The 23415-nt window shown below is 37.8% G+C and overlaps 2 protein-coding genes across 3 annotated transcripts in view; one reads left to right on the top strand and one right to left on the bottom strand.

The window, feature by feature from the left end:
• Positions 1 to 5684, bottom strand: part of LOC133523526 (nucleoprotein TPR) — a 57144-nt gene extending 51460 nt beyond the window's left edge. Inside the window, exon 1 of one of the 2 annotated variants that reach the window (XM_061859172.1) lies at positions 5448 to 5684. In XM_061859172.1, coding sequence (XP_061715156.1) covers positions 5448 to 5625 — 178 coding nt within the window. In that variant the 5' untranslated portion in view covers positions 5626 to 5684. The remainder of the gene's footprint in view (positions 1 to 5447) is intronic. The other variant, XM_061859171.1, reaches the window with a different exon arrangement.
• Positions 5685 to 6204: 520 nt separating this feature from the next.
• Positions 6205 to 23361, top strand: LOC133523531 (cAMP-dependent protein kinase type I regulatory subunit). The gene is made up of 7 exons (XM_061859177.1): positions 6205 to 6541; positions 9374 to 9535; positions 11303 to 11503; positions 12947 to 13166; positions 16845 to 16967; positions 19992 to 20166; positions 22563 to 23361. Exons 1-7 carry the CDS (start codon positions 6389 to 6391, stop codon positions 22645 to 22647), a joined length of 1119 nt encoding a protein of 372 aa, XP_061715161.1. The 5' UTR covers positions 6205 to 6388; the 3' UTR covers positions 22648 to 23361.
• The last annotated feature ends 54 nt before the right edge of the window (positions 23362 to 23415 follow it).

The raw sequence follows: 23415 nt of genomic DNA, 5'->3' as shown, positions 1-23415 counted from the left end.
GTGTGTATGTAGTTATGTGTCAAACCATAAACTGTGACGTCACACAATTTTCAAAGAGCGTTTTGGGCGCGAAAGCATCTGTCAAAATATATTTTGTTAATTTAACATATTTAAAGCCGTTTTTAGTATAAAAGCTGAATTTTAAGGCAACTTTTAGTTAATATAGAAAGTAATACAAGCGTTTCAAAAAATTGGAATACGATTCTATTTTAGGCCCCAATTCATTATAGATACGACGAGATAAGCATTATGTGTGGTATATAATTATAGCTCACAAATCCACCACATTATGTCATTTTTTATTTTTTCGGTAGCATTTATTTTAACGGAAATAAAGAGGTTGCAAATCGAGTAACAGAACTTCAGAACAGATATTATTTGATATTTACCAGTCGCTTTTCGGTGAAGGAAAACATCGTGAGGAAACTGGACTAATCCCAACAAGGCTTAGTTTTACCCTCTGGGTTGGAAGGTCAGATGGCAGTGGCTTTCGTAAAAACTAGTGCCTACGCCAAATCTTGGGATTAGTTGTCAAAGCGGACCCCAGGCCAGGCTCCATTGAGCCGTGGCAATATGCTGGGACAACGCTAGGAAGAAAGAAAGAAATCGAGTAACAGAACTTAGTAACCAACTAGGTATAATAGTTATGATGTAAATGTCCATATCATGTTGGAGTCATATATTAGCCAACTAATTATTCAAGATCAATACACTTAGCTCCCTTAGGTATTCGCCTAAGTACAATCTCGGGCAAAATTGAGTTTTATAAAAGTGAACTAGTTTCTAGGTCATATTTTCTATGAATTGGTCATTTTTGTAGACTCCAATTACAGTTACACTTTTCCTGGTTTTTCGCGGACCAGAATATCGATGATTTTTGTAACTTGATTTAGACGTTGCTATCATTTTCAATCTAAAAACACATAAAATCACAATTCAGAACATGCGGCAGCGTTGTTTTCTATCAAGTACCTCAAGCACCAGGGCGGCTACCGGGAAAATAGAAATTCGTCAATTTCGGGCATTTTTCTGTCACTCTAATTACGTCTTAGTGAGAGTAAAAGAGAAAGATCCCCGCATTTGCGAATTTAGGTTTTCGCGGTAGGCCCCAAGTCCTGTCAAGTTTCAGCAGTGTTGCCAGGTGAGCGGAAGAGAATTATCGTACTTGAGTGTCAATATTATTGTACCGTTGAAAAAAATATCGTACGCCAATCAAAAAGGCAGCCCCTAAAAATGTCTAGCAAAATAAGCTTAAATTTCCAATCAATAATAAAAAAAAGACAATTTTCGTCTAAATTGCGCAAAAAATCTGTTTATGTTTGTGTATTTTTTGTTTAGTTTTGTGTATTTTTGGGATAGATTCAAACGGTATACAGGAAATTGAGACATTTTAAACTTTAAACTTACACCAAAGAGCCGAACACCCAAAAGATACTAATTTTAGCCTATTTCTGAGAGAAAGTGTCATATTTTGCTTCAAATTACTAGACTTTTAAGGTGGCATCATCCAAGGGCTGAAATTATAGTACTTTAGTGTACGATAATGCTCTTTGGAACATTACGTCATACCGGGGCCCAAATTATCGTACATGTACGACAATTATCGTACGCCTGGTCACACTGAGTGTCAGTGTCGACAAAGTCAGCTAAAAACGCGTCAAACATCGCAACGTCGCGCCGATGGCCGTCCGAGGCATGGAGTGGCAACGCCGCAATGTATTTGTACACGACATTTGTCACACACACATGAGTAAAATTTATAAAAAGATATCGTTGATTATTGCATGATTTCTGTATGAAACAAAGTTTTTCTATTAATTTAGCGCAAATGAATATTCGAAAGTAGATAGATGCGCAACTATTTATGTAATAATATTGTGTAATTAATTAATAAATAGCGATTGTTTTTTGTATGAAAATCGAACCACCTTAACTAAAAGTTGCCCTAAAATTCAACTTTTATACTAAAAACGGCTTTAAATATGTTAAATTAACAAAATATATTTTGACAGATGATTTCGCGCCCAAAACGCTCTTTGAAAATTGTGTGACGTCACAGTTTACGGTTTGACACATAACTACATACACACGTAGAAGATACAAACTGTCAACTGACATTTGTCATTTGTTGTTTATCGCCTAGCTGCCAACAGTGTCAATCCGAGAGTTGTGACGTCATCAGAATCTTAAATGACGTTTCGAGTTTGGTCACGTGACGTGTGCCAAAAGATATTTTAAATTCAATATTTACAAAAATATGCTCATTACGGGTCCCCTAAAAGTAGTTTAACATGTTCTTATAATCCAAAAGAATTTATTGGGATACAATTTTGCCCTAAGATTTGTAGATGGAAACAACCCTATTGTCAAATGACTTAATGTTATTTGTAACTAGGAATAGGAACAAACCAATTTTATTAAATTATTTTTTTGGTTTGTTGGTTAGACGCCGATGGGATAGGTCATTTTTTCTTAAATATATGACAATATCAATTTATAATTTAATGTTATTTGTCTTAAATCATATGTCCCAATCCCAAAATCTTGCTCTAAGTTTTTCGCTGTCTTCTAGTATATATTCAAGTAGTTAATTCGTTTACTGTTACTACCTTCCTTTATAAAATACTTGCTAAGTTATTATGGATTTGTAAAGTAGGAAATAAATGAAATAAGCTTTGTTTTTACTCCATAATCAACTTTAATTAGTATTTGTACTATTCATCTCAATTAAACTATACTACAACTATTCATGTCACATGTTTCTTCTCGAAAAGTCAATTAGAAACTGATGGTGTTAGCTTAAACTGGGCAAACACAGGTAGTCAATTATTACACAGTATTAACACAGTAATTCCATTCTTTAGGGTTTGAACTACCCTTTCCTATTAGTGCGAAAGAGACAAAAAAGGTTGTCGGTAAGTCGTTATCACCGAACCAACAAAAGACTCTAATGCTGCCATTGATATAATTGATTACGTGGAATTTTTCTACAGCGCATCGCATAATAAAATTATAAGTAAGACCTTTTATACCCTTTTTATTAAAAAGTACTACTATACAATTCGTACACCAGCACGGATGTCCTGCCACTGCCAGTGCTTTATATTATTTAAATCTTTCGTATTTTTGTATTTTGTACCGTAAAAATTCATTTAGCGTTACAAATGATCAAACTAACACAACACCACATTATTTGATTTGATGTCGATTCAACCGGTTTAGGATTACCCTACCCCTAACCCCTATTATTTATACCCTTATAATGAATAAATCATGCAACATAGGTAAATAAAAAAACCGAATAAAACCGAAACCGGTTTTTTCAAATTCTAAAAACCCGGTTTTGGGTTTCCGTCAAAAAACCGGTTTTAACCCGTTTTTTCGGTTTCGGTTAAAACCGGTTTGCATTCCCTATACATAATACACCTTCTTTCCATATATCGTTATAAAAGATATCATATAGTTTTCGAGTAAAATGGTTGTGATATACGGACAGATGCAGACAGACGGCAATGGCGAAACTATAAGGGTTTTTGCCATTTTGGCTACGGAACCCTAAAAATACTTTTTAATAGTGCTACGAATTGATCATGATAACTATTTCCGATAAATCGTCGAATTTGGACTATTAAAACATTTTGATTGCAAAAATCGTTTTTTTTTCTTCTATTTTATAAATTCTCGGTCTCAGTCTCGGCCAAGAATCCCATTGAATCGCGGTCTCGGTCTCGTTCTCGGCAGAAACAGAAAAAGCATTCTCGGTCGGACCTTAATCATTATTGAGTTGTGCAATGACCACTTTGGGTTAATTATTGAAATTTTAAATTTGATTCATTTACATAGCCTGCAGCAGGCCGCAGCCACTTAAGGGTTATGCCTTCAAGGTTGGCTTATATAAACAATTCAATATTAGACTGTCAATCAATAAATTTTACATAAAAATTAAATTTATGTGAAATTATTTACTTTATTCCAACTCTAAGTTGGAGTCAAAATTAGGCACAGTCAACTTGCTCTTATTTTGGTAGATACTCTGACTGGATTTTATTTATTCTGTTTTCCATCTCAGCACCACCAGCTGATAATCCTGTGCTGATGATCTAGTCAAACAAAAAATGCTTTTGTTAGATAAAGCAGGATTTAACCCTTTATTACGCTATGTAGATTATAAATTATTTGCATTTTTTTCTTAATCAAAAACAACAGGACAATTGAGTGCCAAGGAAGCGTGAACTACCTTCACTACCTTGGCTATATATTACTATGCGCTTAGAGATAAGGAAACATTCAAAATAAAATATCACAAAATGACTATGTTCTTAATACATTTTCCTACTCCTCTACTGTTATCTGTCATTTATGCATTCATTAACACGAATATAATAACATACATAAAAGATTTCAAGAAAAGTCTATATTGTCTATTCCTCATAAAAGCTCTTGTGCTTTTATAAGCTATAATGTTACTGCGATTAATGGCTACCAACCTAACAAAACCAAAACGAATACAGTTTTAAACTAAGTGCATTGATGCCAACTTACAAAATATTCATTTGGTTGCATAGTAAAAATAATTACGTCATAAGTCAGAAACACGCATGTGACACCCGTAATATAGCAACACCCATAGACTACGAAGACCGCTTAGCGTTGCTTGTTAGTCTCCGTAGGCTACGGTGGCCAAAATTGAGAAAAAACTGTCCAAAAAATTAATGTAGCAAGTAGCAAGTACCAGGGCCTCATGAGTTACGAGGAGGTGTCGCCGACCGGCCGGCCGCGGCCCGGGGCGGGCCGGGCGCGGAACAAGGTATGCTCGCGCGTCTTGGCTATATACTTTTGCTGTAATTTGTTTACCTAAATTAAGATTTATTTTTGTTGACTCGTAGGAAAAATATTGTATGCAACGTTGTATAAGTAGGTCAAAAAATTCTCGTGGCGTATTCCTTTACAATGTTCGCCTACGCCTTCGGCTCCGGCTCACATTGTAACTCACGCCACTCGCCTTTTTTGACCCTTCTTATACAACTGATGCATAAAATACTATTATGTACCCTTGGTATAAAAAGTAATGGGTATACAGTAATCATTTATTACTTGCTTCCATGATACATTATTTTATTTAGTAGTTATACTGTTATGTTCCACCCACAATAGTTGTGAATACTTGATAATAAAAAAGACGTGCTGATACGCTGAACCTATTATAACAATGCGGTGGAATTATTGTGACATAAAGACAACTCAGAACTGGACTACTCAAAACTTAACCCTACCCTACATGTAAAACAAAATTAATTATATTAAAATCACAGCAGTGGAACCTAGAGAAAATATTTTTAGTGTATATATGTAGTATTGTATACATAAAACCAGATATTGCATCAGATTATTCTTATTGTTAGTAAATGCAAAATTACTGAAAAGCAGAAGACACACCGGGTACTCACCTATTTGTGTTTTGCTGGTTTCATGGAGAGCCTTGGAAGTTAAGTATTCTTCAAACTTTAGGTCAATGTATGTGTTGATTTTATCCGCGACAACTGCGGGCAAATTCGCGATTTCTGTCTCGGATAAAGCATTTTGCAAATGATTTTTAGCGCCGGCGTCAGTGCCCGCAGCTTCCATTTTTGATGTAACCACAGATAAAATACGCTGCAACGACAACGACAGCAAGCAGCAACAAACAAATCAAAACCCGCGATCCCGCTAGCCACCCATAGACGTATTATGGCTCCTCTACACGATGGCCCAGGCCGTCCAAGGGACGCATTTATGCGTTAGATGGAGTAAGTGATATTGCTATCTCATTCCACCGCATAGCTGCGTCCCTTAGACTGGCCTACGCTGGGCCATCGTGTAGAGGAGCCCTTAACGTTGAGTGAAATGAAATTGAACTAAAACGAACTACGGTTTTACTTTAAACAAACGTGTACAGTCAGAGGGCCTACCGCGAACCACGTTCGACGTGTTGCCTCCCTGTCACGCTTACGTACTAATTTACAAGTGCGACAGAGAGGCAACACGTCGAACGTGGTTCGCGGTAGGCCCTTAGACCAAGATAGACAATAACTATTATGATGTAGTTATCTAAAAGACAATAAAATCCGCTTAATATAGTATCATAAAGACGTGTGTACACTATTGATCCATTTTTATGCGACTTCTATTAACAAAACCCCCACAGTATTTTTCATATAGTTATCTGTGGGTAAAAGCTGGCTGACATTTTGACATTTCTGCTTTTCACTTTCATCAATTTCATAATTTCGATCGAAGAATGAAGAACCCTTGTTGTATATAAAATATCAAAAATAATTCAGTTTTGTTGACTATGCTATGAACTATTTTTATTTCATATATAATATTTTATGGATAGATCATTTCAGAAATGGAGGAAGAACACTGTTTACACGAATGTGAAAGTTACATTCAAAGCCATAATATTCAATTGTTATTAAAAGACTGTATTGTACAACTTTGTGTTAATAAGCCTGAAAATCCTGTTACGTTTCTCAGACAATATTTTCAAAAATTGGAACGGGTAAGTCTATTTGGTATTTAGCTGGGACATGTCATATTTTTCTTATTTTTTAATAAATATCTAGCTGATACAAAATGACAGCAATTCAATCTTTCTACGACTAAACCCAACACGTTTTATTGTAAGGAAATGAATGTATTTAATAATCCCCATTACACTATTCATTATTTAAAAAAAACAACAACATTTGGTTGCTGTTTCCCTATTTGAAGTTTTGTTTATATCAAGATTCTTATCAGTGAATGTCACAAAGTATGATAAGAATGTGACAAGATTAGGATAAGAGACCAAATGATAAGATGTAATGTACTTTAGTGGATCATACATTAGGTATGATGTTTATTAGAGAAAGTGTAGCTCAATGCAACCAATGCATTATTTAATAAAAAAAATGTCAATCTGTCTGTGTCTTAATAATTGCATTCGCCTCATTTTTTGCCTTCGCAGATATGATTGAGGCTTATCCTTTCATTCTCAGCTGGGCTGGCTCCCCATCTGTTAACGATGCAATATTTGTTGTTTACTCTTGTCTACTCCCTTTTATACTACTTTGTTACTTGCAACCTTCCCCCTCTTCTAATGGACTGCTTTATTGCACCAAAAATGCACAAAATAAGTTTGCATTCAAAAAATCTTTATATGATTTCTTTGCTAGCAGAATGAAACTTTCTTAGCGTTTGTATTAGCTCTATATGTTCTATCTTTATATATATATATATATATTTATTTATTTTATTTATTATAACAACAAAATTACACAGCATTACAGTATGTACTAATGCACTGCGAAATTTAGGACAGAAAGTATACAAATGCATACACATCAGGTACAGAATACAATCTGGGAATAGGTAGGTCAATATTATTTTTAATTTATATATCTGTACACAAATAGAAGGGTATTGATCATTAAATTGTGTTATACATGAAAAATAGAATAACAAAACACAAGAGAACCTTAATAACTAACTGAGGACGGACGGTCATCCATTGCCTCACAATTGTTTTTGCATTGCTCACAAATTTGCCTCCAACTACCGGCAAAAAGATCGCAGTCTGGAGCCGACTGGAGAAGTGCGTTGATGTAGTGTAAAGCACGAACCAGTGGTGATTGCCTGTACGCCTTCGTGCGCGCTTTAGGAGCCGCAAGTAAGTCGCGATTACGAGGCCTAAAATGAAACTTTGCCACAGACAGAGAAGGGATGAGGAGGCGTACCACCTGTGAGACCAGCTGAGGGCAGTCTGAATCTCCACGTAATATTCTGCACATGTCGATCATAAGTGCATAATTACGCCTCACTTCTAAGGAGTTAAAACCCAGAGTTCCAAGTAAATATTTTGTCGGGTAAAGGAAAGGATAATACCCATAGACTTTTTTAAATAAAAATCTCAGAAAAGTCTTTTGGATTTTCTCCAGAAGCAAGGCGTTATTGACCTTCCACACCACAGACGCTGCCTCCAGTTTACTCCTAACTAGAGCGGTATAAACAATCTTGATAACAATCGCGTTGTCAAAATCACGAACGTTACGGATGACAAATCCCAATCTCCAATAGCATTTGGTAGCTAGAGTTCTCATATGAGCATGAAAGTTAAGATGCGGGTCAAATATGACACCTAGGTCTTTAATAGTGTCAACGCGGTTAATTAATTTCGTTCCTAACATGTAATTACCAACTAGCGGACTACGAGATCGGCTAAAAGACATCACAGAGCACTTCTCAGGTTGAAAAATCAGTTTGTTTGAGGTACTCCATTCATATACCCTGTTAATATCTTCCTGGAGCGATTCAATGTCAGAAAGTTGTTGTAGACCGTAAACAAGCTGTAGGTCGTCGGCGTAAAGAAGACATCGCACACATCCAGGAAGAGACGCCAAGTCGTTGATCATAACGCCGAACAGAAAAGGGCCTAGAATTGAACCCTAGCTTACTCCGGAGCGAGTATGGTAGGAATCGGAGACGAAGCATCCGTGCTGCACGTACTGCTGCCTATCGCGTAGATAACTCGCAAAAAACCGGAGCAGTTTTGGCGAGAAACCGATGTTACATAGCTTCCTTAGTAGTATATCGTTATCTATGCGATCAAAGGCTTTTTTTTAAATCAAAGTACAGCACGTCTACCTGTATCCCCCTATCCAAATGCTCAGAGATAGAGTCTACCTATCCAAATGCTCAGAGATATAGTCTATATATATTATATGTGTAAAAAAATTGACTCTCCCATAGGTAATTTTAACATCAGACCAGCAAAATGTATGAAACAGCCAAATTTTTATTTGCAATTTCATGGTTTGTAAGTTGCTCAGTATGTCATTCTGTTACATTATAGGTATGTATATATGTTATTATTTTTATTTGTTGTTGTTGAAGTAGCACCACCCACAATCTCTCTGATTTGCCTTAAGGTTGACTGGTAGAGAATGCCTTATGGCATTAATTCAGTTTTTTTGTACTGTAAGTTTTCTTTTGTATGAATTGTTACTACTGATATGAATAGTTCACATTGGCCGTAGAGGAAATATTATGATATGGCACTGGCAGACCAATGTGTTAATTAAGTTAGTGTGTTGCATGAACCAATAGGAACCAAATATGTGAATCATGAAGTTTGCTCTACATTGTTGATGATTTTAAGGAAAATGTAACTTGGATGATAAAATGTTCAACCAACTTTGTGTTTTTAAATGTTACTTTTTATTAAACCTGTGTGACATGGATGTATGTATTAATAGTTCTTTATCACATCCTCATATACTTATATACTAGTTAATTTGTCAGCTGGTTATTTGATAGTGTGATGACTAAAGAGTTGTTTTTGTTTTAACTACAGGAGCAAGTGAAAGCCGCTGCCGCAGCTGCGGCTGCATCTGAAGGCGAAGCAGATGGAGAACTGTCGCCGCTGCCCGTGCCTGGTGGGCAGCTGCCGCGGCGACGCGGCGGTATCAGCGCGGAGCCCATGACAGAGGAGGATGTTACTAGTTATGTTAAAAAGGTCAGATTTTCCATTAATTCCATTCTATTGTGTTTTTAGAATTCGAGATTTGGTTAACAAAGTCATTATGGATATTTCAGATAAATTTACCAATGGGGAATAAGATTGTACAATAACAAATAAAATAAGATATGTTGAAGATATGCTATACATATCGTTTTCCCTATATGTTATGTTTACATTTGGCAAAAAAACCCAGCAAGGTTTAAGACAATTGTTTTACCAATTTTGCTTTGCTTCGGTTGTTTACTATAGAGAGGCTTACCACAAAGATTTTCGTACATTGACCCACCTGTTTCTATCTCTACCGCACGCGCGTATTATTTTGTTACCCCGCCCTTGATGTCGGCGCGGCGGTCAGTGACATTGTGCGAGCGTGACAGCAATATAATTACTCGCGTGCTATAGAGATAGGAACAGGCGGTTAAATGTACGAAAATCTTCATGATAAGCATCCTTTCTTTAGCTGGAAGACTTGTTCTAATAACCACTAGGTTTCCAGTCAAAACATTATTATTTAACTTTATTATTATCAAGAAATAAATATTGGTCTTGGTCTGGTAAAATACAGTTTTGTACCAACTCTTTTCCTTGTTGTGAAGTTTATTTGTATTGTTATGTGACTGTAGTTATGTACTATTTCCTTGATTTTATTAAAATGATGTCAGCCCCATACATAATTTAAATACCCTTTTCACTCAATCCATTTTATCGTGCTAATAGCTGTCGGAGGATATCAAGATCCTTTTATGGTAGATTGTTAGTATCCATTCGTTGTTTTGTTTGGCGCTCGTGGCGCGCTTGTGACGTAGCGTCATTGTTGCCTAAACATTTATAGCTTGCAAGCCATTGTCTAGGATGTTAAACAGTAAGCATTGTAAACAATGTTGTAACATCTTAATTTAGATTGATCGATGAATTGACTTGGTGTTTATTTATTAGCTTTAGGAATGCCTATTAGTGGGTATGTTTATCTGTATTATTGTTAACTTCAACCACACGCTATAAGCTTTAAATTAAAGTTAAAATTTTAGGTTGAATCAATTGGCACATCTATTTTATCGAGACTATAAATATTATATTATGAGAGACTATTTACCCTTTGACCGCTAAAGACGGCCACAGTCACAGTTGAATATTAACCTTTATGCATTCCAATAAGGATAATGATGATGGCGTGGTACTGGCGTTAAATTCTTCTCTCTCAACTTTAATAACCAACAAACAACATAATAATCAGTAAACATGCTTAAGGGACTCCCTGGCGCCAATGACCTTCGAACTGAATTCCTTAGTTTTCTAATGTGTTTTGTAGCTTATATTAACAGCAACCGCTTTAAGCAATATAGTATCCTATATTTACTACAAAGTTCATTGCCTTCGAGATATTTGGCATCAAAGTTGAACTTTAGGCTAAAAAAACTGGTTTTCTGGCCATAACTTGTGTGTTAATTAGTTTAAAATTAAAATCTCTGTCCAGTATTTAGAGACGTCATCAAAGATGAACCCAAATCCGATCCTCCACAGCAATCGAGCAACGAAGGAAGTGTTTTTTTAGACAATGGTTAATAAAATCATAAATTATAAGTATTCATTTCTTTCAAAATCCGGCAGACCAAAGAGCCTGAACGAGCTTGAAGAGCCGTTTATCTTATAATCCTATCTGTAGTGAAAATTTAGGAGTAAAGACTCAAAACTTGTCAGAAATCGACCAAAAACGGCGGAGAGCCCCTTAAATTAAAAAAAATGTCCCTCTTCTTACTGTAGGTGGTGCCAAAAGACTACAAGACTATGGGTGCCCTGTCCCGTGCCATCGCTTCCAATGTGTTGTTCACACACCTGGACGAGTCGGAGCGGGCGGACATGTTCGACGCCATGTTCCCGGTCCAGTTCCTCCCCGGCGAGACCGTCATACGACAGGGGGACGAGGGGGACAACTTCTATATTATACACTCAGGTGAAGTCGAGGTGGGTAATATAATCCGTTGACACTTCAGTGACAAAAAAATTCCAATACAAAATGAACACACTGCATGTTCCCGACAGTGAAGGTATTACCTATACATCTTCTTCCTCGCGTTGTTCCGGCATTTTGCCACGGCTCATGGGAGCCTGGGGTCCGCTTGGCAATTAATCCCAAGAATTGGTGTAGGAACTAGTTTTTACGAAATCGACTGCCATCTGACCTTCTAACCCAGAGGGTAAACTAGGCCTTATAGGGATTGATCCGGTTTCCTCACGATGTTTTCATTGTTTTCCTTCACTGAAAAGCGACTGCTAAATATAAAATGATATTTCGTAAGTTCCGAAAAACCCATTGGTACGAGCCAGGGTTTCAACCCGCGACGATTGCAAGTCGCACGCTCTTATCGCTAGGCCACCAGCGCTTTTTTGTTACCTATACATATACATAGGTATATTTTCTGCCCTTGTCTGGTATTTGAGTAAGTATGCAGAGTAAATGCTAGCTAACCTAGAGACTTGATGTCTTACTTACACAGTTCAAACAATGGTTCTCCTAGCAGCCGTTAACATACGGTGGTCGAAAGAGGCATTGAACTCCTATATTACAACATGAGTAAAACTACCAACTAAGCGTAATATAGTATGTTATGCATATATAGATCAAGGGATAACGGCTATGAATTATATTAAATTGAATCTTATTGCAGTTTAAACAAGGTTGTTTTTCGCGTGCTGACGTTTTAGAATTTTTAATACAACTTCATCAGTATTGTGTCTACTTGATCATTGTTATGATTATGACCCATATTTTCGGAGAATTTTATTTGAGTCTGCATCTCTATTACGATAGCATCACTGTATAGAAGCACTTGTTAAGGCGGAATAAATTAGTCTCTGCAGGGGCTTTTTTGCGTGAGAGCTCGCATACGAGTTTCATTACATTGCGGTATTTGATCGGTCGACTGATTCGATTTTAATTTTAACCTCAATCGTCCGCAATATAACTAAAATCACATACGAGTTCGCGTGCCGTCTAAATCAGCCCCGCCCTGCTCCGCTGCACGCCCAACTCGAGCGTCCATTCAGGCCTTAATGTAAGGGTCGGTTGCACCAAACCGTCTGTCACCGTTAAAGCGTGTTCGCTAAATATTATTATATCGGAAGTTCCATAGAACTCTGCTGCGTGATGTCGATCAATCTGTTTACTGTGGTTCGTGCAACTGGCCAAGTTTACCCGGTCCTAAGGTGCCTAGAGTTAGACGAAGATAATTGTCCAACGACTGGTAGCATAGACTGTGCAAGATGTTTGACATTTAAAAGAACACTTGCACAGTCTGGGCTATCAAAATCGCTGCAGACGTATCTTGGTCTCACTCTATTAGTCATCCTGCCGCGGATCAGTACCCAAAATACACTATTATGATTGCGTCGTCCGTCGATTGGCAGGTGCTGGTGAACGGCGAGCCGGTGACGAGCATCGGCGAGGGCGGCAGCTTCGGCGAGCTGGCGCTCATCTACGGCACGCCGCGCGCCGCCACCGTGCGCGCGCGCACCGCGCTCAAGCTGTGGGGGCTCGACCGCGACTCCTACCGCCGTATCCTCATGGGCTCCACCATCCGCAAGCGCAAGATGTACGACGAGTTCCTGTCGCGCGTCTCCATACTAGGTACCAATACGAAATACAATACTTTTTTTGGCAGAGTTCAATGGTGCAGGCACAAGTTTACCCTAGGCAAACCGCTTTCTATCTCTCTCTTTTATTCTTGTTGCGACTATCTATGCTCGAAGCATAGATAGCGCAATGTTGCAGGCACTACTTTCTGCCTCCTGACTTCCTATCGCGCGTCTCCATAATAGGTAACCACATGATGCTTAAGATCTGGGGGTTCGACCGCGACTCCTATAATAGAGAGCGTGCATGAACTGTAGGAGGCAGCACAGGAGCCGTCATATTTTTGGCGCGAGGCGTAAATGTGATGTTTTTTGTTCCGATGTAGCCCACAAGATGGCAGAACCTACTATGCACAAGAAAACACGTGACGTGTACATGTGCATGTTTATGGTTCCGATTCAGGCCACAAGATGGCAGATCCTCCAACGCGCACGGCCCCTATATTAGTCTACTGAGAACTCGCGTTTCGCCAAAAATTATATAGAGTTAATAGAGTAGATTCTTAGGCATAATTTATGACGTGATTAGGCGGGTCCGCACAGAGCGAGCAGCCTCGCGAGGAAATTTCCTCGCGAGGAAAACGACGGGCCTCGCGCGGCCGTGTGCTCGTGTAACTTTTGTCTCAGCACGTTTGCCTTAGCCGAGCCAATTTGCAAGGCAAGATGGCGTCCCTCAGTCAGCTGTTCAAAATGGGGCTGGACATATTCACTGCCGTGGCTCGTGTAAGTTTTATTTTGCTTTTCAAAGCAATCCAAAAGAAAAAACGAAAATAAACAAGTTATAGAAGATTTTGGGTGCAACTAATCTATAAATATCCATAACGATACGGAAATCGGCTCTTTGGAGATTAGAAAATGGAGTCCAGACGAATTTTAAACGCATTTAAAAAGGAGTGATACGACTTGCTATGTTCTCAATTACACGTAAAAATGAAATGGCAAGACACAAATTGAAGAAAGGTACCACTTTCAGGGAGATGGTGCTTCCCACGCAGTGATATTTAGCGATGGAAGACTGTTACACCAATCTCCGTCTATTTATTAAATTTACAATCAAATTAAACATCAATCCTCTCTAATTCCCCTATTCATCTAGTTGGGATCTCAGGCATCCCATATTTGATACGTAAAAGGATATTTATTTACAACATTGGTCTTAATTCAATTTTCCAATTTGATGTACGGAACAAAATAACCACGCGCACCAAACAAACACGTCCCGACCGATACTTTGATTTTAGCAAATCTTTCGATCTTGTAGATAATGATATCCCGCTTCTACATTTATTTAAGCAATCCCGAACTACTTTTTTACATTTAAATATCTGAAGTGGATAGATAGACAGTGTGGCATTAACTAAATCATAAAAATGGGCTGCTTGTGAACACAGAGTTTAGCTTAGGAATGGGGGCAGCTTTAGGATTTCTCCTACGTGTGGTATTAAGTTCTTTATATTTGAGAGATTTGTGTAATATTAATATAGCATTTAATATATACAATTTGCGCTTTGATATTTGATACAGCTCAGTTGTAGGGAATCTGTAAGGTTTCGAGTTCATGGCTTTCAACATAAACCTTTGGCCTCGTTCGACATCAGTAAACTTTGTTTTGCTTGATCCTCCCCAGATGGTAATGCAGTATGTCATAATGGATTCGGCCAAAGCAGTATATATCTGTTTAAATAAATCTAAAGACGCGATTTGTTTTAGTTTCTTAAATAAGCAGTTAGCTTTCTTATTCTGCTACTAACATTTACGACATGACCATACCAGGAGAGACACTGTTCAAGAATAACCGCCAATGTATGTATTTAATGGATTCAACCTTGTCAATGCTATTACACTGCCAAAGTTGAGTGTTTGTTAGATTACATCCATGAATTTTTAGTAATAGGGTGTTAGGTGGTTTGATGTTGTTGTACTTCGTGAAGCACATGTAATTAGTTTTGGACTCATCTTATGTAGTCTTTTTTCTGCTTTTGTACCAAGAAATGTTACTAAAAACAACAACAGTATCATTTGCATATGAAATTATCCTACCTCCGTCAATTCCAAGATTTGTCAGGTCATTGATGTAAGCTAAAAATAAGGTGGGACCAAGGACACTTTCTTGAGGAACTCCAAAAGAAGTAGACTTCTCATCACTAATATAAGGACCAATTCTAACTTTCTGGGTTCGACTATGGAGATAGCTATTCTATAGGTCGAGTGAGTGAGTTTCCCCTGATTCCCATAATCTTAAGTTTTTGAGCGAGAGTGGGGAGAACGACGGTGTCAAATGCCATTTTTAGATCAAGGAATATAGCATTTACGGTTTTTGCCAACAGCAGTGGCAGCATGGTTCCATTTTTATCGCTTGTCACTATGCCCGTCACTTTCACGCTTACATACTTGTTAGAACGTGACAGGCATGTTGACAAATGATAAAGAACCGACCATCTTAGGCCTACTGGTTCAGTTATTATCGACTTTAGTGCCATAATCGCATCCTCCTTGGATTTACCTTGTCGAAATCCAAATTGATTGTCAGATAGAATTTCGAATTTATTCAAATAACTAGAAAGTCGTGTGTTTATTGATTTTTCGAATATTTTTGAAATAGCTGGGAGTAAAGATATGGGTCGGAAGACATCATCCCTCTCTCCACTCTTGTGCACAGGAATAACAATAGCTTGCTTAAGTAGTCGTGGGAATACTGCCTCAACAAAGCAAAGGTTTGCAAGCCTACATATAATTGGGACAACAATGTTCCTAGCCAGCGTTAAGAAGCGGGTAGGGATATCGTCCCATCCGGAGGCACTATTAGATTTTAAATTCATAAGTATACTATCTACTTCGGCTTCATCAGTATCAAACCAAACGAAAGAAGAACGAAAGTTAAAGTCGTTTGTTATATTAGGGGTGTCGTTCTGAACTGGGAGGGTCAAAATATCTTCAGCGAGGTTTTTACCCATATTGGCAAATAATTCATTGAAGAGCGCTTAAGTCTGATTTTTGTTGATTTATAATAAGTTATGTTTTTTATTGTCTTCCATAGGGCTTTTCCGTTGCCCTATGTTTTAGTCAGTAAGTTTCTCTCATATTTAAATATTAGTTTTTTTATCAAATTTGTACAATAATTTCGATATCGCTTGTATGTGATCCTCAGGATTTCGTTATCAGGGTTACGGCGTAGTTTAAGTTGCATCCTATTTCTATTCTTGATACATCTAAGTATACCTGGTGTAAACCAAGGTTTGATAGAGCGTAGTTTCTTAGGAATGAATATGTTTAACCTCAATGCTTTCCAGTAGGGATGTTTTAATTTAAGTTGTTCAGCAATAAATTCAAAGTCCTTTCCAAAATTTCCAGGGAAATCCAAATTGCCAGCAATCTTGAAACACAAGTAACGACCAAAGGGCATATACTCGTACCTCAAAGAAATTATAAAGTTATATTTTCATAAATAATATACCTCTGTTTGTTATATGAACTCTAAGCAGCCTTTTCTAAGAGTTTTTAGTGACTCTCCATTCATCATTATAGTTCCATTTTCCGTTCCCTTTAACGCCTTCATTGCCAAGCGCCCCATTTCCAATACAAAATAAACACCTTGCGTGTTCTTGGCAGTGAATGTGTTGAATTGTCCTTCTGTAGAAATGATCGAGCTAAACTGGTTCTCCCGATTTTTCAGAAAGCTTAGAGAAATGGGAGCGGCTGACGGTCGCGGACGCGCTCGAGCCCGTGTCGTTCACCGACGGCGAGACCATCGTGCGCCAGGGCGAGCCCGGCGACGACTTTTATATTATTGTTGAAGGTAAACACATACCGTGAAAAATAGAATAAATGCGGGATGGATGAAATGGCGACAGGTCTTTGGAACAACTTGCGATCCACGAATGCCCCTTAAACTTAAGGGGAAAATCTACAGGACGATCGTGAGACTTGTTGTAATGTATGGATCAGAATGCTGGGCGACTAAAGTGACGGATGAAAGAAGAGTGCACGCAGCGGAAATGAGAATGTTGAGATGGATTTGTGGAGTGATGAGAAAGGATCGGATTAAGAATGAATATATAAGGGGAAGTTTGAAAGTAGCACCGGTAGCGGAGAAGATAAGGAGTGGTAGGTTAGCGTGGTATGGGCATTTAATGAGGAGGGATGAATGCCATATAGGAAAAAGAATGTTAGGAATTAATGTTGATGGACGGAGAGCGGATGGTAGACCCAAAAAACAATGGATGGATTGTGTGAAAGAGGATATGAGAAAGAAAGGAGTGAGTGCTGAGGTGACAAAAGATAGAGGAGAATAGAAGAGAAGAACATGTTGTGCCGACCCCACATAACGTGGGATAAGGGCGGGAGGAAGAAGAAGGTAAACACATACCTAATCTTTTCGCATTCACTTGGGATCGGCGCAGTATGTGTTTTTCTTCCATATATTTATATCGTTTGTCATCTCAACATTAACCTGCTTTCTTTTCATATAATGTCTCCCACAGTCCCTTTTCCTTAGTTTTCCTTCCGTTTACATCCCACAACATTCATTTCTAATACCCTATCGCGTCACATGACTTTCATCTCTCCACAAAATGATTTTGTATGTTTTATTATAAATTCACATTCGGTTTTGTTTTTCAATTTTTAAATACTTTTGAAAACGGCGAAGCTAATGTAATTTATTCAATTTTAAGCTATGCAAAGATAGACTCATGAAGTTTATAGTTCACAGACCCACTAGTTAACAAGCTTTTTTTAGGGATCCGTAGTCAACTAGGAAGGAGTTTCGCCATGTCCATTGTCCGCCCGTCTGTCCGTCTGCAGCTTTGCTCCGTGATCGTTAGTGCTAGAAAGCTGCAATTTATCATGGATACATAAATCATTTTTAGGGGACCTCCCATATAAAGTGATGTTTTTTTCGCTTGACCCCTTCAACCCAATGGTGTGGGGTTGGGGTATCAGTGGATAGGTTTTTTAAAACGAATACGGATCTTCACCAACAATTTTTTGATAAAGTGAATATTTTCGGAAATAAACGCTCCGAAAGAAAAAATGTCCCCCCCCCCTCTACTCTAACTTTTGAAAAATGAGTCCAAAAATATGAAAAAAATCTATATCTATAAATACTTTCAATGAAAATATAGATCCTAGCACATGATCGGTCCAGCCGTTTTTAAGTTATTGCAAAAAGTATTCTCTTCTTAGTCAAAATACGTACAAAGCGTTGCGAAGGTACTCCCACAGAACATAAAAAAACTGTAGAATCCTAAAGTAGGCGTGGCACGCGTGCCAACGATAGGCACTGTTAGTGCTCAACCGCGCTCAGTACGCCGCCGCCGCTTATGCGTGACAGATGCATGAGCCATATTCAATAAGATTGAAAAACAAGGGCAAATATGCCGTATTCTGGAGTGCAGGAATGCTAGCCGTATAAAAAATCTGGCTAATGGTGGCATTTCCTGTCATCGTTAAGTGTTATTTAATTAAATTTTCATTTTTATGTAAATTTTGCTTTCGCTCCGCATTTTTTGGCATTGTACAATACAAAAATCAATCTTACGTAAGTGTAATAAGATCGAATTTTATCTGTCATAATAGTTAAAGAACATTCTAGACGATTGCATCAGTTTCGCGCTACTCGACCAGTGCGGAGTTGTAGTCAATAAAGTATCGATATCGATGATCCGATTTTTACGATAGTTTTACTTCACAAATAAAATTGTATTATTTTTTACTTGAAATAAAAAAACGATTTGATTACTGTTAATGGGCATTTAGTGTGGAATTATTTTTACAATCATTAGCTTACGTGTAGAAATTAGAGTAGTAAATTTTGACACCCCATTAACGTAGACCGATTTGCATGACTTTTGGAAATGTAGGTATGGTGTAAAACTGTTTAAAAGTTTTGATTTTACAAAAAAAATAATGTTGATGGTATAAGCTATTAGCAGATGCAAGTTTCATACAAACACTAATATAATAATCATATTTGCTGGCAACAATCCAACAGGGTAATCTAGTTTTCCATCCTACGTACACTTCCAAAATTCATGCAAATTCGTCTTTGTTTATGGGGTGAAAAACATTATCGCCTTTTGTATGAATACCGTGTTTTGAACACGCGGTTCTTAATACAATATTTTTAAAAACTTATGCATGCAGTTTTGTTACTTTTCAAAAATAAAGGAATGTTTCCTTTTAGCGATATTTGCTATCTCCATTATTTAGAGTACTTTCCCTTCAGGTAGGGTTGCCATCTCTAAATTTTGGAAACCAGGACAAGACGCGTGAAAACTCCGGATTTTAGAGTCCAGAACCCGGACATGTCAACAGGTTTTTTTTAAACAGGTTGTGCATGTGTCGCGGGCGGCCTAAGACTTTAAGTTTTTAAACCCGGACTACAAATGAAGCCCCCCCCCCCCCCCCACCCCGCACGCTCCCCGGATAAATTCGGACTAAACTAGGACAAATCCGGGGAAACCCGGACGGATGGCAACCCTACCTTCAGGTGGCATTAAATTTTTTCACCCTGTATACTTACCTGTAGCTTACTTACACAACGCATTGTCCATATGCAACCAAGCCAGTTTTATCGATATCGATCGATGTTACAAAAAAAAGCATTGCACATCCCTAAATACTTCTTAGTTTGGCCACTCGACACTAGATGGCGTTAAATAATTTTTTTTGTTCCGTGGGTACTCCCTTTATTTTTGTATCGTACATGATACTTACTAATAGCCCCCGTTTAGCTTATTATGACAGAATGGTAACTATGGAACCCTTCACTGAGCATGGCCAACATGCATTTGCCCTAGTATTATGTTTGATCGCGCAGGTACGGCGGTGGTGCTGCAGCAACGCAGCGGGCAGGCGGAAGGCGCGGCGGTGGAGGTGGGCCGCCTGGGCCCGTCCGACTACTTCGGCGAGATCGCGCTGCTGCTGGACCGGCCGCGCGCCGCCACCGTGCGCGCCGCCGGCCCGCTCAAATGCGTCAAGCTCGACCGCGCCAGGTACTGCATACACTATACACCTGGGGCCCATTTCTCGAACGGTATTAGTCTAATATTATTCGAGAAATGGGCACCAGGCGCCTGCTCCGGCCCACTACTTCGGCGAGATCGCGCTCCTGCTCGCCTGGCCGTATAAACACTACATACCGTTTCTTGTATAAAAACTACTCCTAAATTGTTCCTTTAAAAAACTACCTAGATGTAAGATTGTTTGTCCATGTGTTTTCACCAATTTTACTGTAACAACTGTAGGAATATGTACAGTCAAAGATTTAATTTGTGACCCATTTCGCACCTTGTCACAGTGACAAACAACATGAAAGTCGCTAGAGACCTCATACTATTGTCACTGTGACGAGAAGTGGAAGTGGGTCACAAATTAAATATTTTGACTGTACCAAGGTTTCGTAATAAACGATTATATTCTATTCTCAATAAAATTAAAAGTAAATACCTAATCTAGCCATAAATTCATACATAAGAGTTTCTTATTTGGTTTGTAGATTTTTGCCTTAGCATTTAAAAAATACAACAGAAGTATTATAGTAAGGTCATATGTTTTTAAAAATCCATGTCGACTGGCAAATCATATTACTTTTTGGCAACCTGGTTTTCAGGGTTCCGTAGTCAACTAGGAACCCTTATAGTTTCGCCATGTCCATCTGTCTGTCTGTCTGTCCGAGGCTTTGCTCCGTGGTCGTTAGTGCTAGAAAGCTGAAATTCGACATGGATATATAAATCAATAAAGCCGACAAAGTCGTACAATAAAATCTAAAAATTTAATTTTTTTGAGGGTACCTCCCCTACACGTAAAGTGGGGGTGATTTTTTTTTTCTGCTTCAACCCTACCGTGTGGGGTATCGTTGGAAAAGGCTTTCAAAACGAATAGGGGTCTTCAACAAACATTTTTTGATTATGTGAATATATTCGGAGATAATCGCTCCGAAAGAAAAAAAATGTGTCCCCCCCCTCTAACTTTTGAACCATAAGTCCAAAAAATATGAAAAAAATCGTGGAAGTAGAGCTTAAGAAAGACTTTAAATGAAAACTATAGCGGACATGATCACTAACTGTTTTTGAGTTATAGCAAAAAGTTTCCCCTTCTTAGTAAAAAGACTTTAATTAGGTACTGATTATGCAAATTTGCCTATTTCTTTAACTCGCGTTTCATCCCTTGGTTAACAATTTACTATACGTTAAGCTCCAGTTTAGCTTATTGTGACGGAAGAGTAACTACGGAACCCTACACTGAGCGTGGCCCGACATGCTCTTGGCCGGTTTTATTTTTATCTAATTTGACCCAGCTGAATCCGAATTTAATGGTTGCCCGATCGAAATCTTGACTGGAAGTTAGATATTTTTATTTTGTGTGTATTTAGCGATGGATTTCTTTCATTGGACATGCAACACCTACTAACATTGTGTAAATTTATCGATTTCTGCTACCTGAAGGTTGTCTGGAAGAGACCACTTTTTCGCCATAAGATCGCCTGTTGTTTACATCTAATTCTGTTGCTGTTTTCTTTCGTTAATGTTTTTTATTGAGGTATGCAATAAAGAGTATTTGTATTGTATTTACAAAACCGTATTCCAGGATAAAAGATTGACCTTTTGGTAAAGCTTACACCTAGAAGACGAAAATCTTACTGCACAAACCTGAATACTGATTAATTTTCCAAGTTTATTGAGGGAATTTACTGACTCTCGGCAGTAAAAATGTTATGTATCGTAGAACAAGGCCTGCTCTACGCGACATATACAAAATAGTTTGTTACATAAATTTTTAAAAGTCGACATTCCTGACGGAGTAGGTGATTTAGCCCTGCGTATTTTTGTCTCCTGTCGTTGCTTCATTAATAAGCACGTATTAACGCAAGAGATGACAAAATTGAATAATCACTAAGCATTTTAAATTCGTAATTAGTATGTCTATTTAATATACAAAAAATCTTTTAATAACTTAATATATACTTGTTATGTATAATTAATTATCTTTATAACAGAATTTATGGCTAGACTAGATGATTGACGAATAGAAGTGCTGTAGTAGAAAATAGTACATTACGATACAAGTGCAGAAAATAGGAAATTCGCAACGGGTGGTTATAAATTAAAACATGACCGAAGGGAGTGTTTTAAATCGACACGAGTTGCGAATTACCTATTCGCACGTGTATCGTACAATGTTTTACAGTACATATGGCTCTTTAAAGTTTCGAGATATGCACAGAAAGTGCTCATTCCTGCACGCATCGATATCAGTGCACATTGACCATGCCGGAAATATGACCTTTAATGTGTCTCATGTTATATTATCGACGTAAAGTGGTCTATAGCCGCGGCTGGCGACAAGGTCCTAGAAATTTATCAACATTTTAAATAAATTGTTGTTGCAGGTTCGAGCGCGTGTTGGGGCTCTGTGCTGACATCCTGAAGCGCAACATTGCACAGTACAATAGTTTTGTGTCTCTGTCCGTGTAAAAGTGTTCAATGAACTCCATTATAGTCTATAACTTAATATAGTAATATTAGACTAAAAACCTATGTGGGTTTGAGTTAAACTTTTTATACGAAAACAAAAAGAAGCCAGAAAACATTACAGCTTATAGAAAGTGTGGTATGATAATATTTATATATAGTTAGTATCTTTATTTCCTTAATATTTATCTTATAGTGTTTAAATGTAGCAATTTATTTTGTTTAACAAGTATGTGTTCTTTCTTATTTATAATTGATGCCAAGTTTATGGGTCTGTCTGCCAAAAGTTATACCATAACGTACAGAAAAGTGTCATAAGATTCATAATAGTACATTATGATACAAGTGTGCTACGTTTGTATATTACACACGAGGCGATTATTAACTCGATCGGATTATCATACATTATACCGCACAAGTGCGATTGTATAATAAATACGGAATCCTAAAAAGCACGCACGTGTAATATCTAGGGTTATCAACCCAAAAGCGGTTCTATAAGTTCCTCGTTACGAGTAAGCATGTTGAAAATAACTATTACCAACCTTTGTGTTGTCCAGTTGTAAACTGTGTAATAATCAAGTTAATATATTTTTGAAAGAATTAACGTTAGGTACCTACACATTCATATTTTAATATGTATTCATCGTAAGTCAATTACAATGAATGATAGTGTTGTTTTATTCTGTATTTTAAACCAATAAAGACAGAAACATTTGTTTTCTTTTATTTAACCCTTTATAAGGCATAAGATGCCAGGAATTATGCAAA

The sequence above is a fragment of the Cydia pomonella genome, chromosome 12 (assembly GCF_033807575.1).
Source record: "Cydia pomonella isolate Wapato2018A chromosome 12, ilCydPomo1, whole genome shotgun sequence".
In the NCBI taxonomy this organism is placed as follows: domain Eukaryota; kingdom Metazoa; phylum Arthropoda; class Insecta; order Lepidoptera; family Tortricidae; genus Cydia; species Cydia pomonella.
Note: the sequence above shows the minus strand (reverse complement) of the source record. Positions and strands in the feature narration are given on the sequence as shown.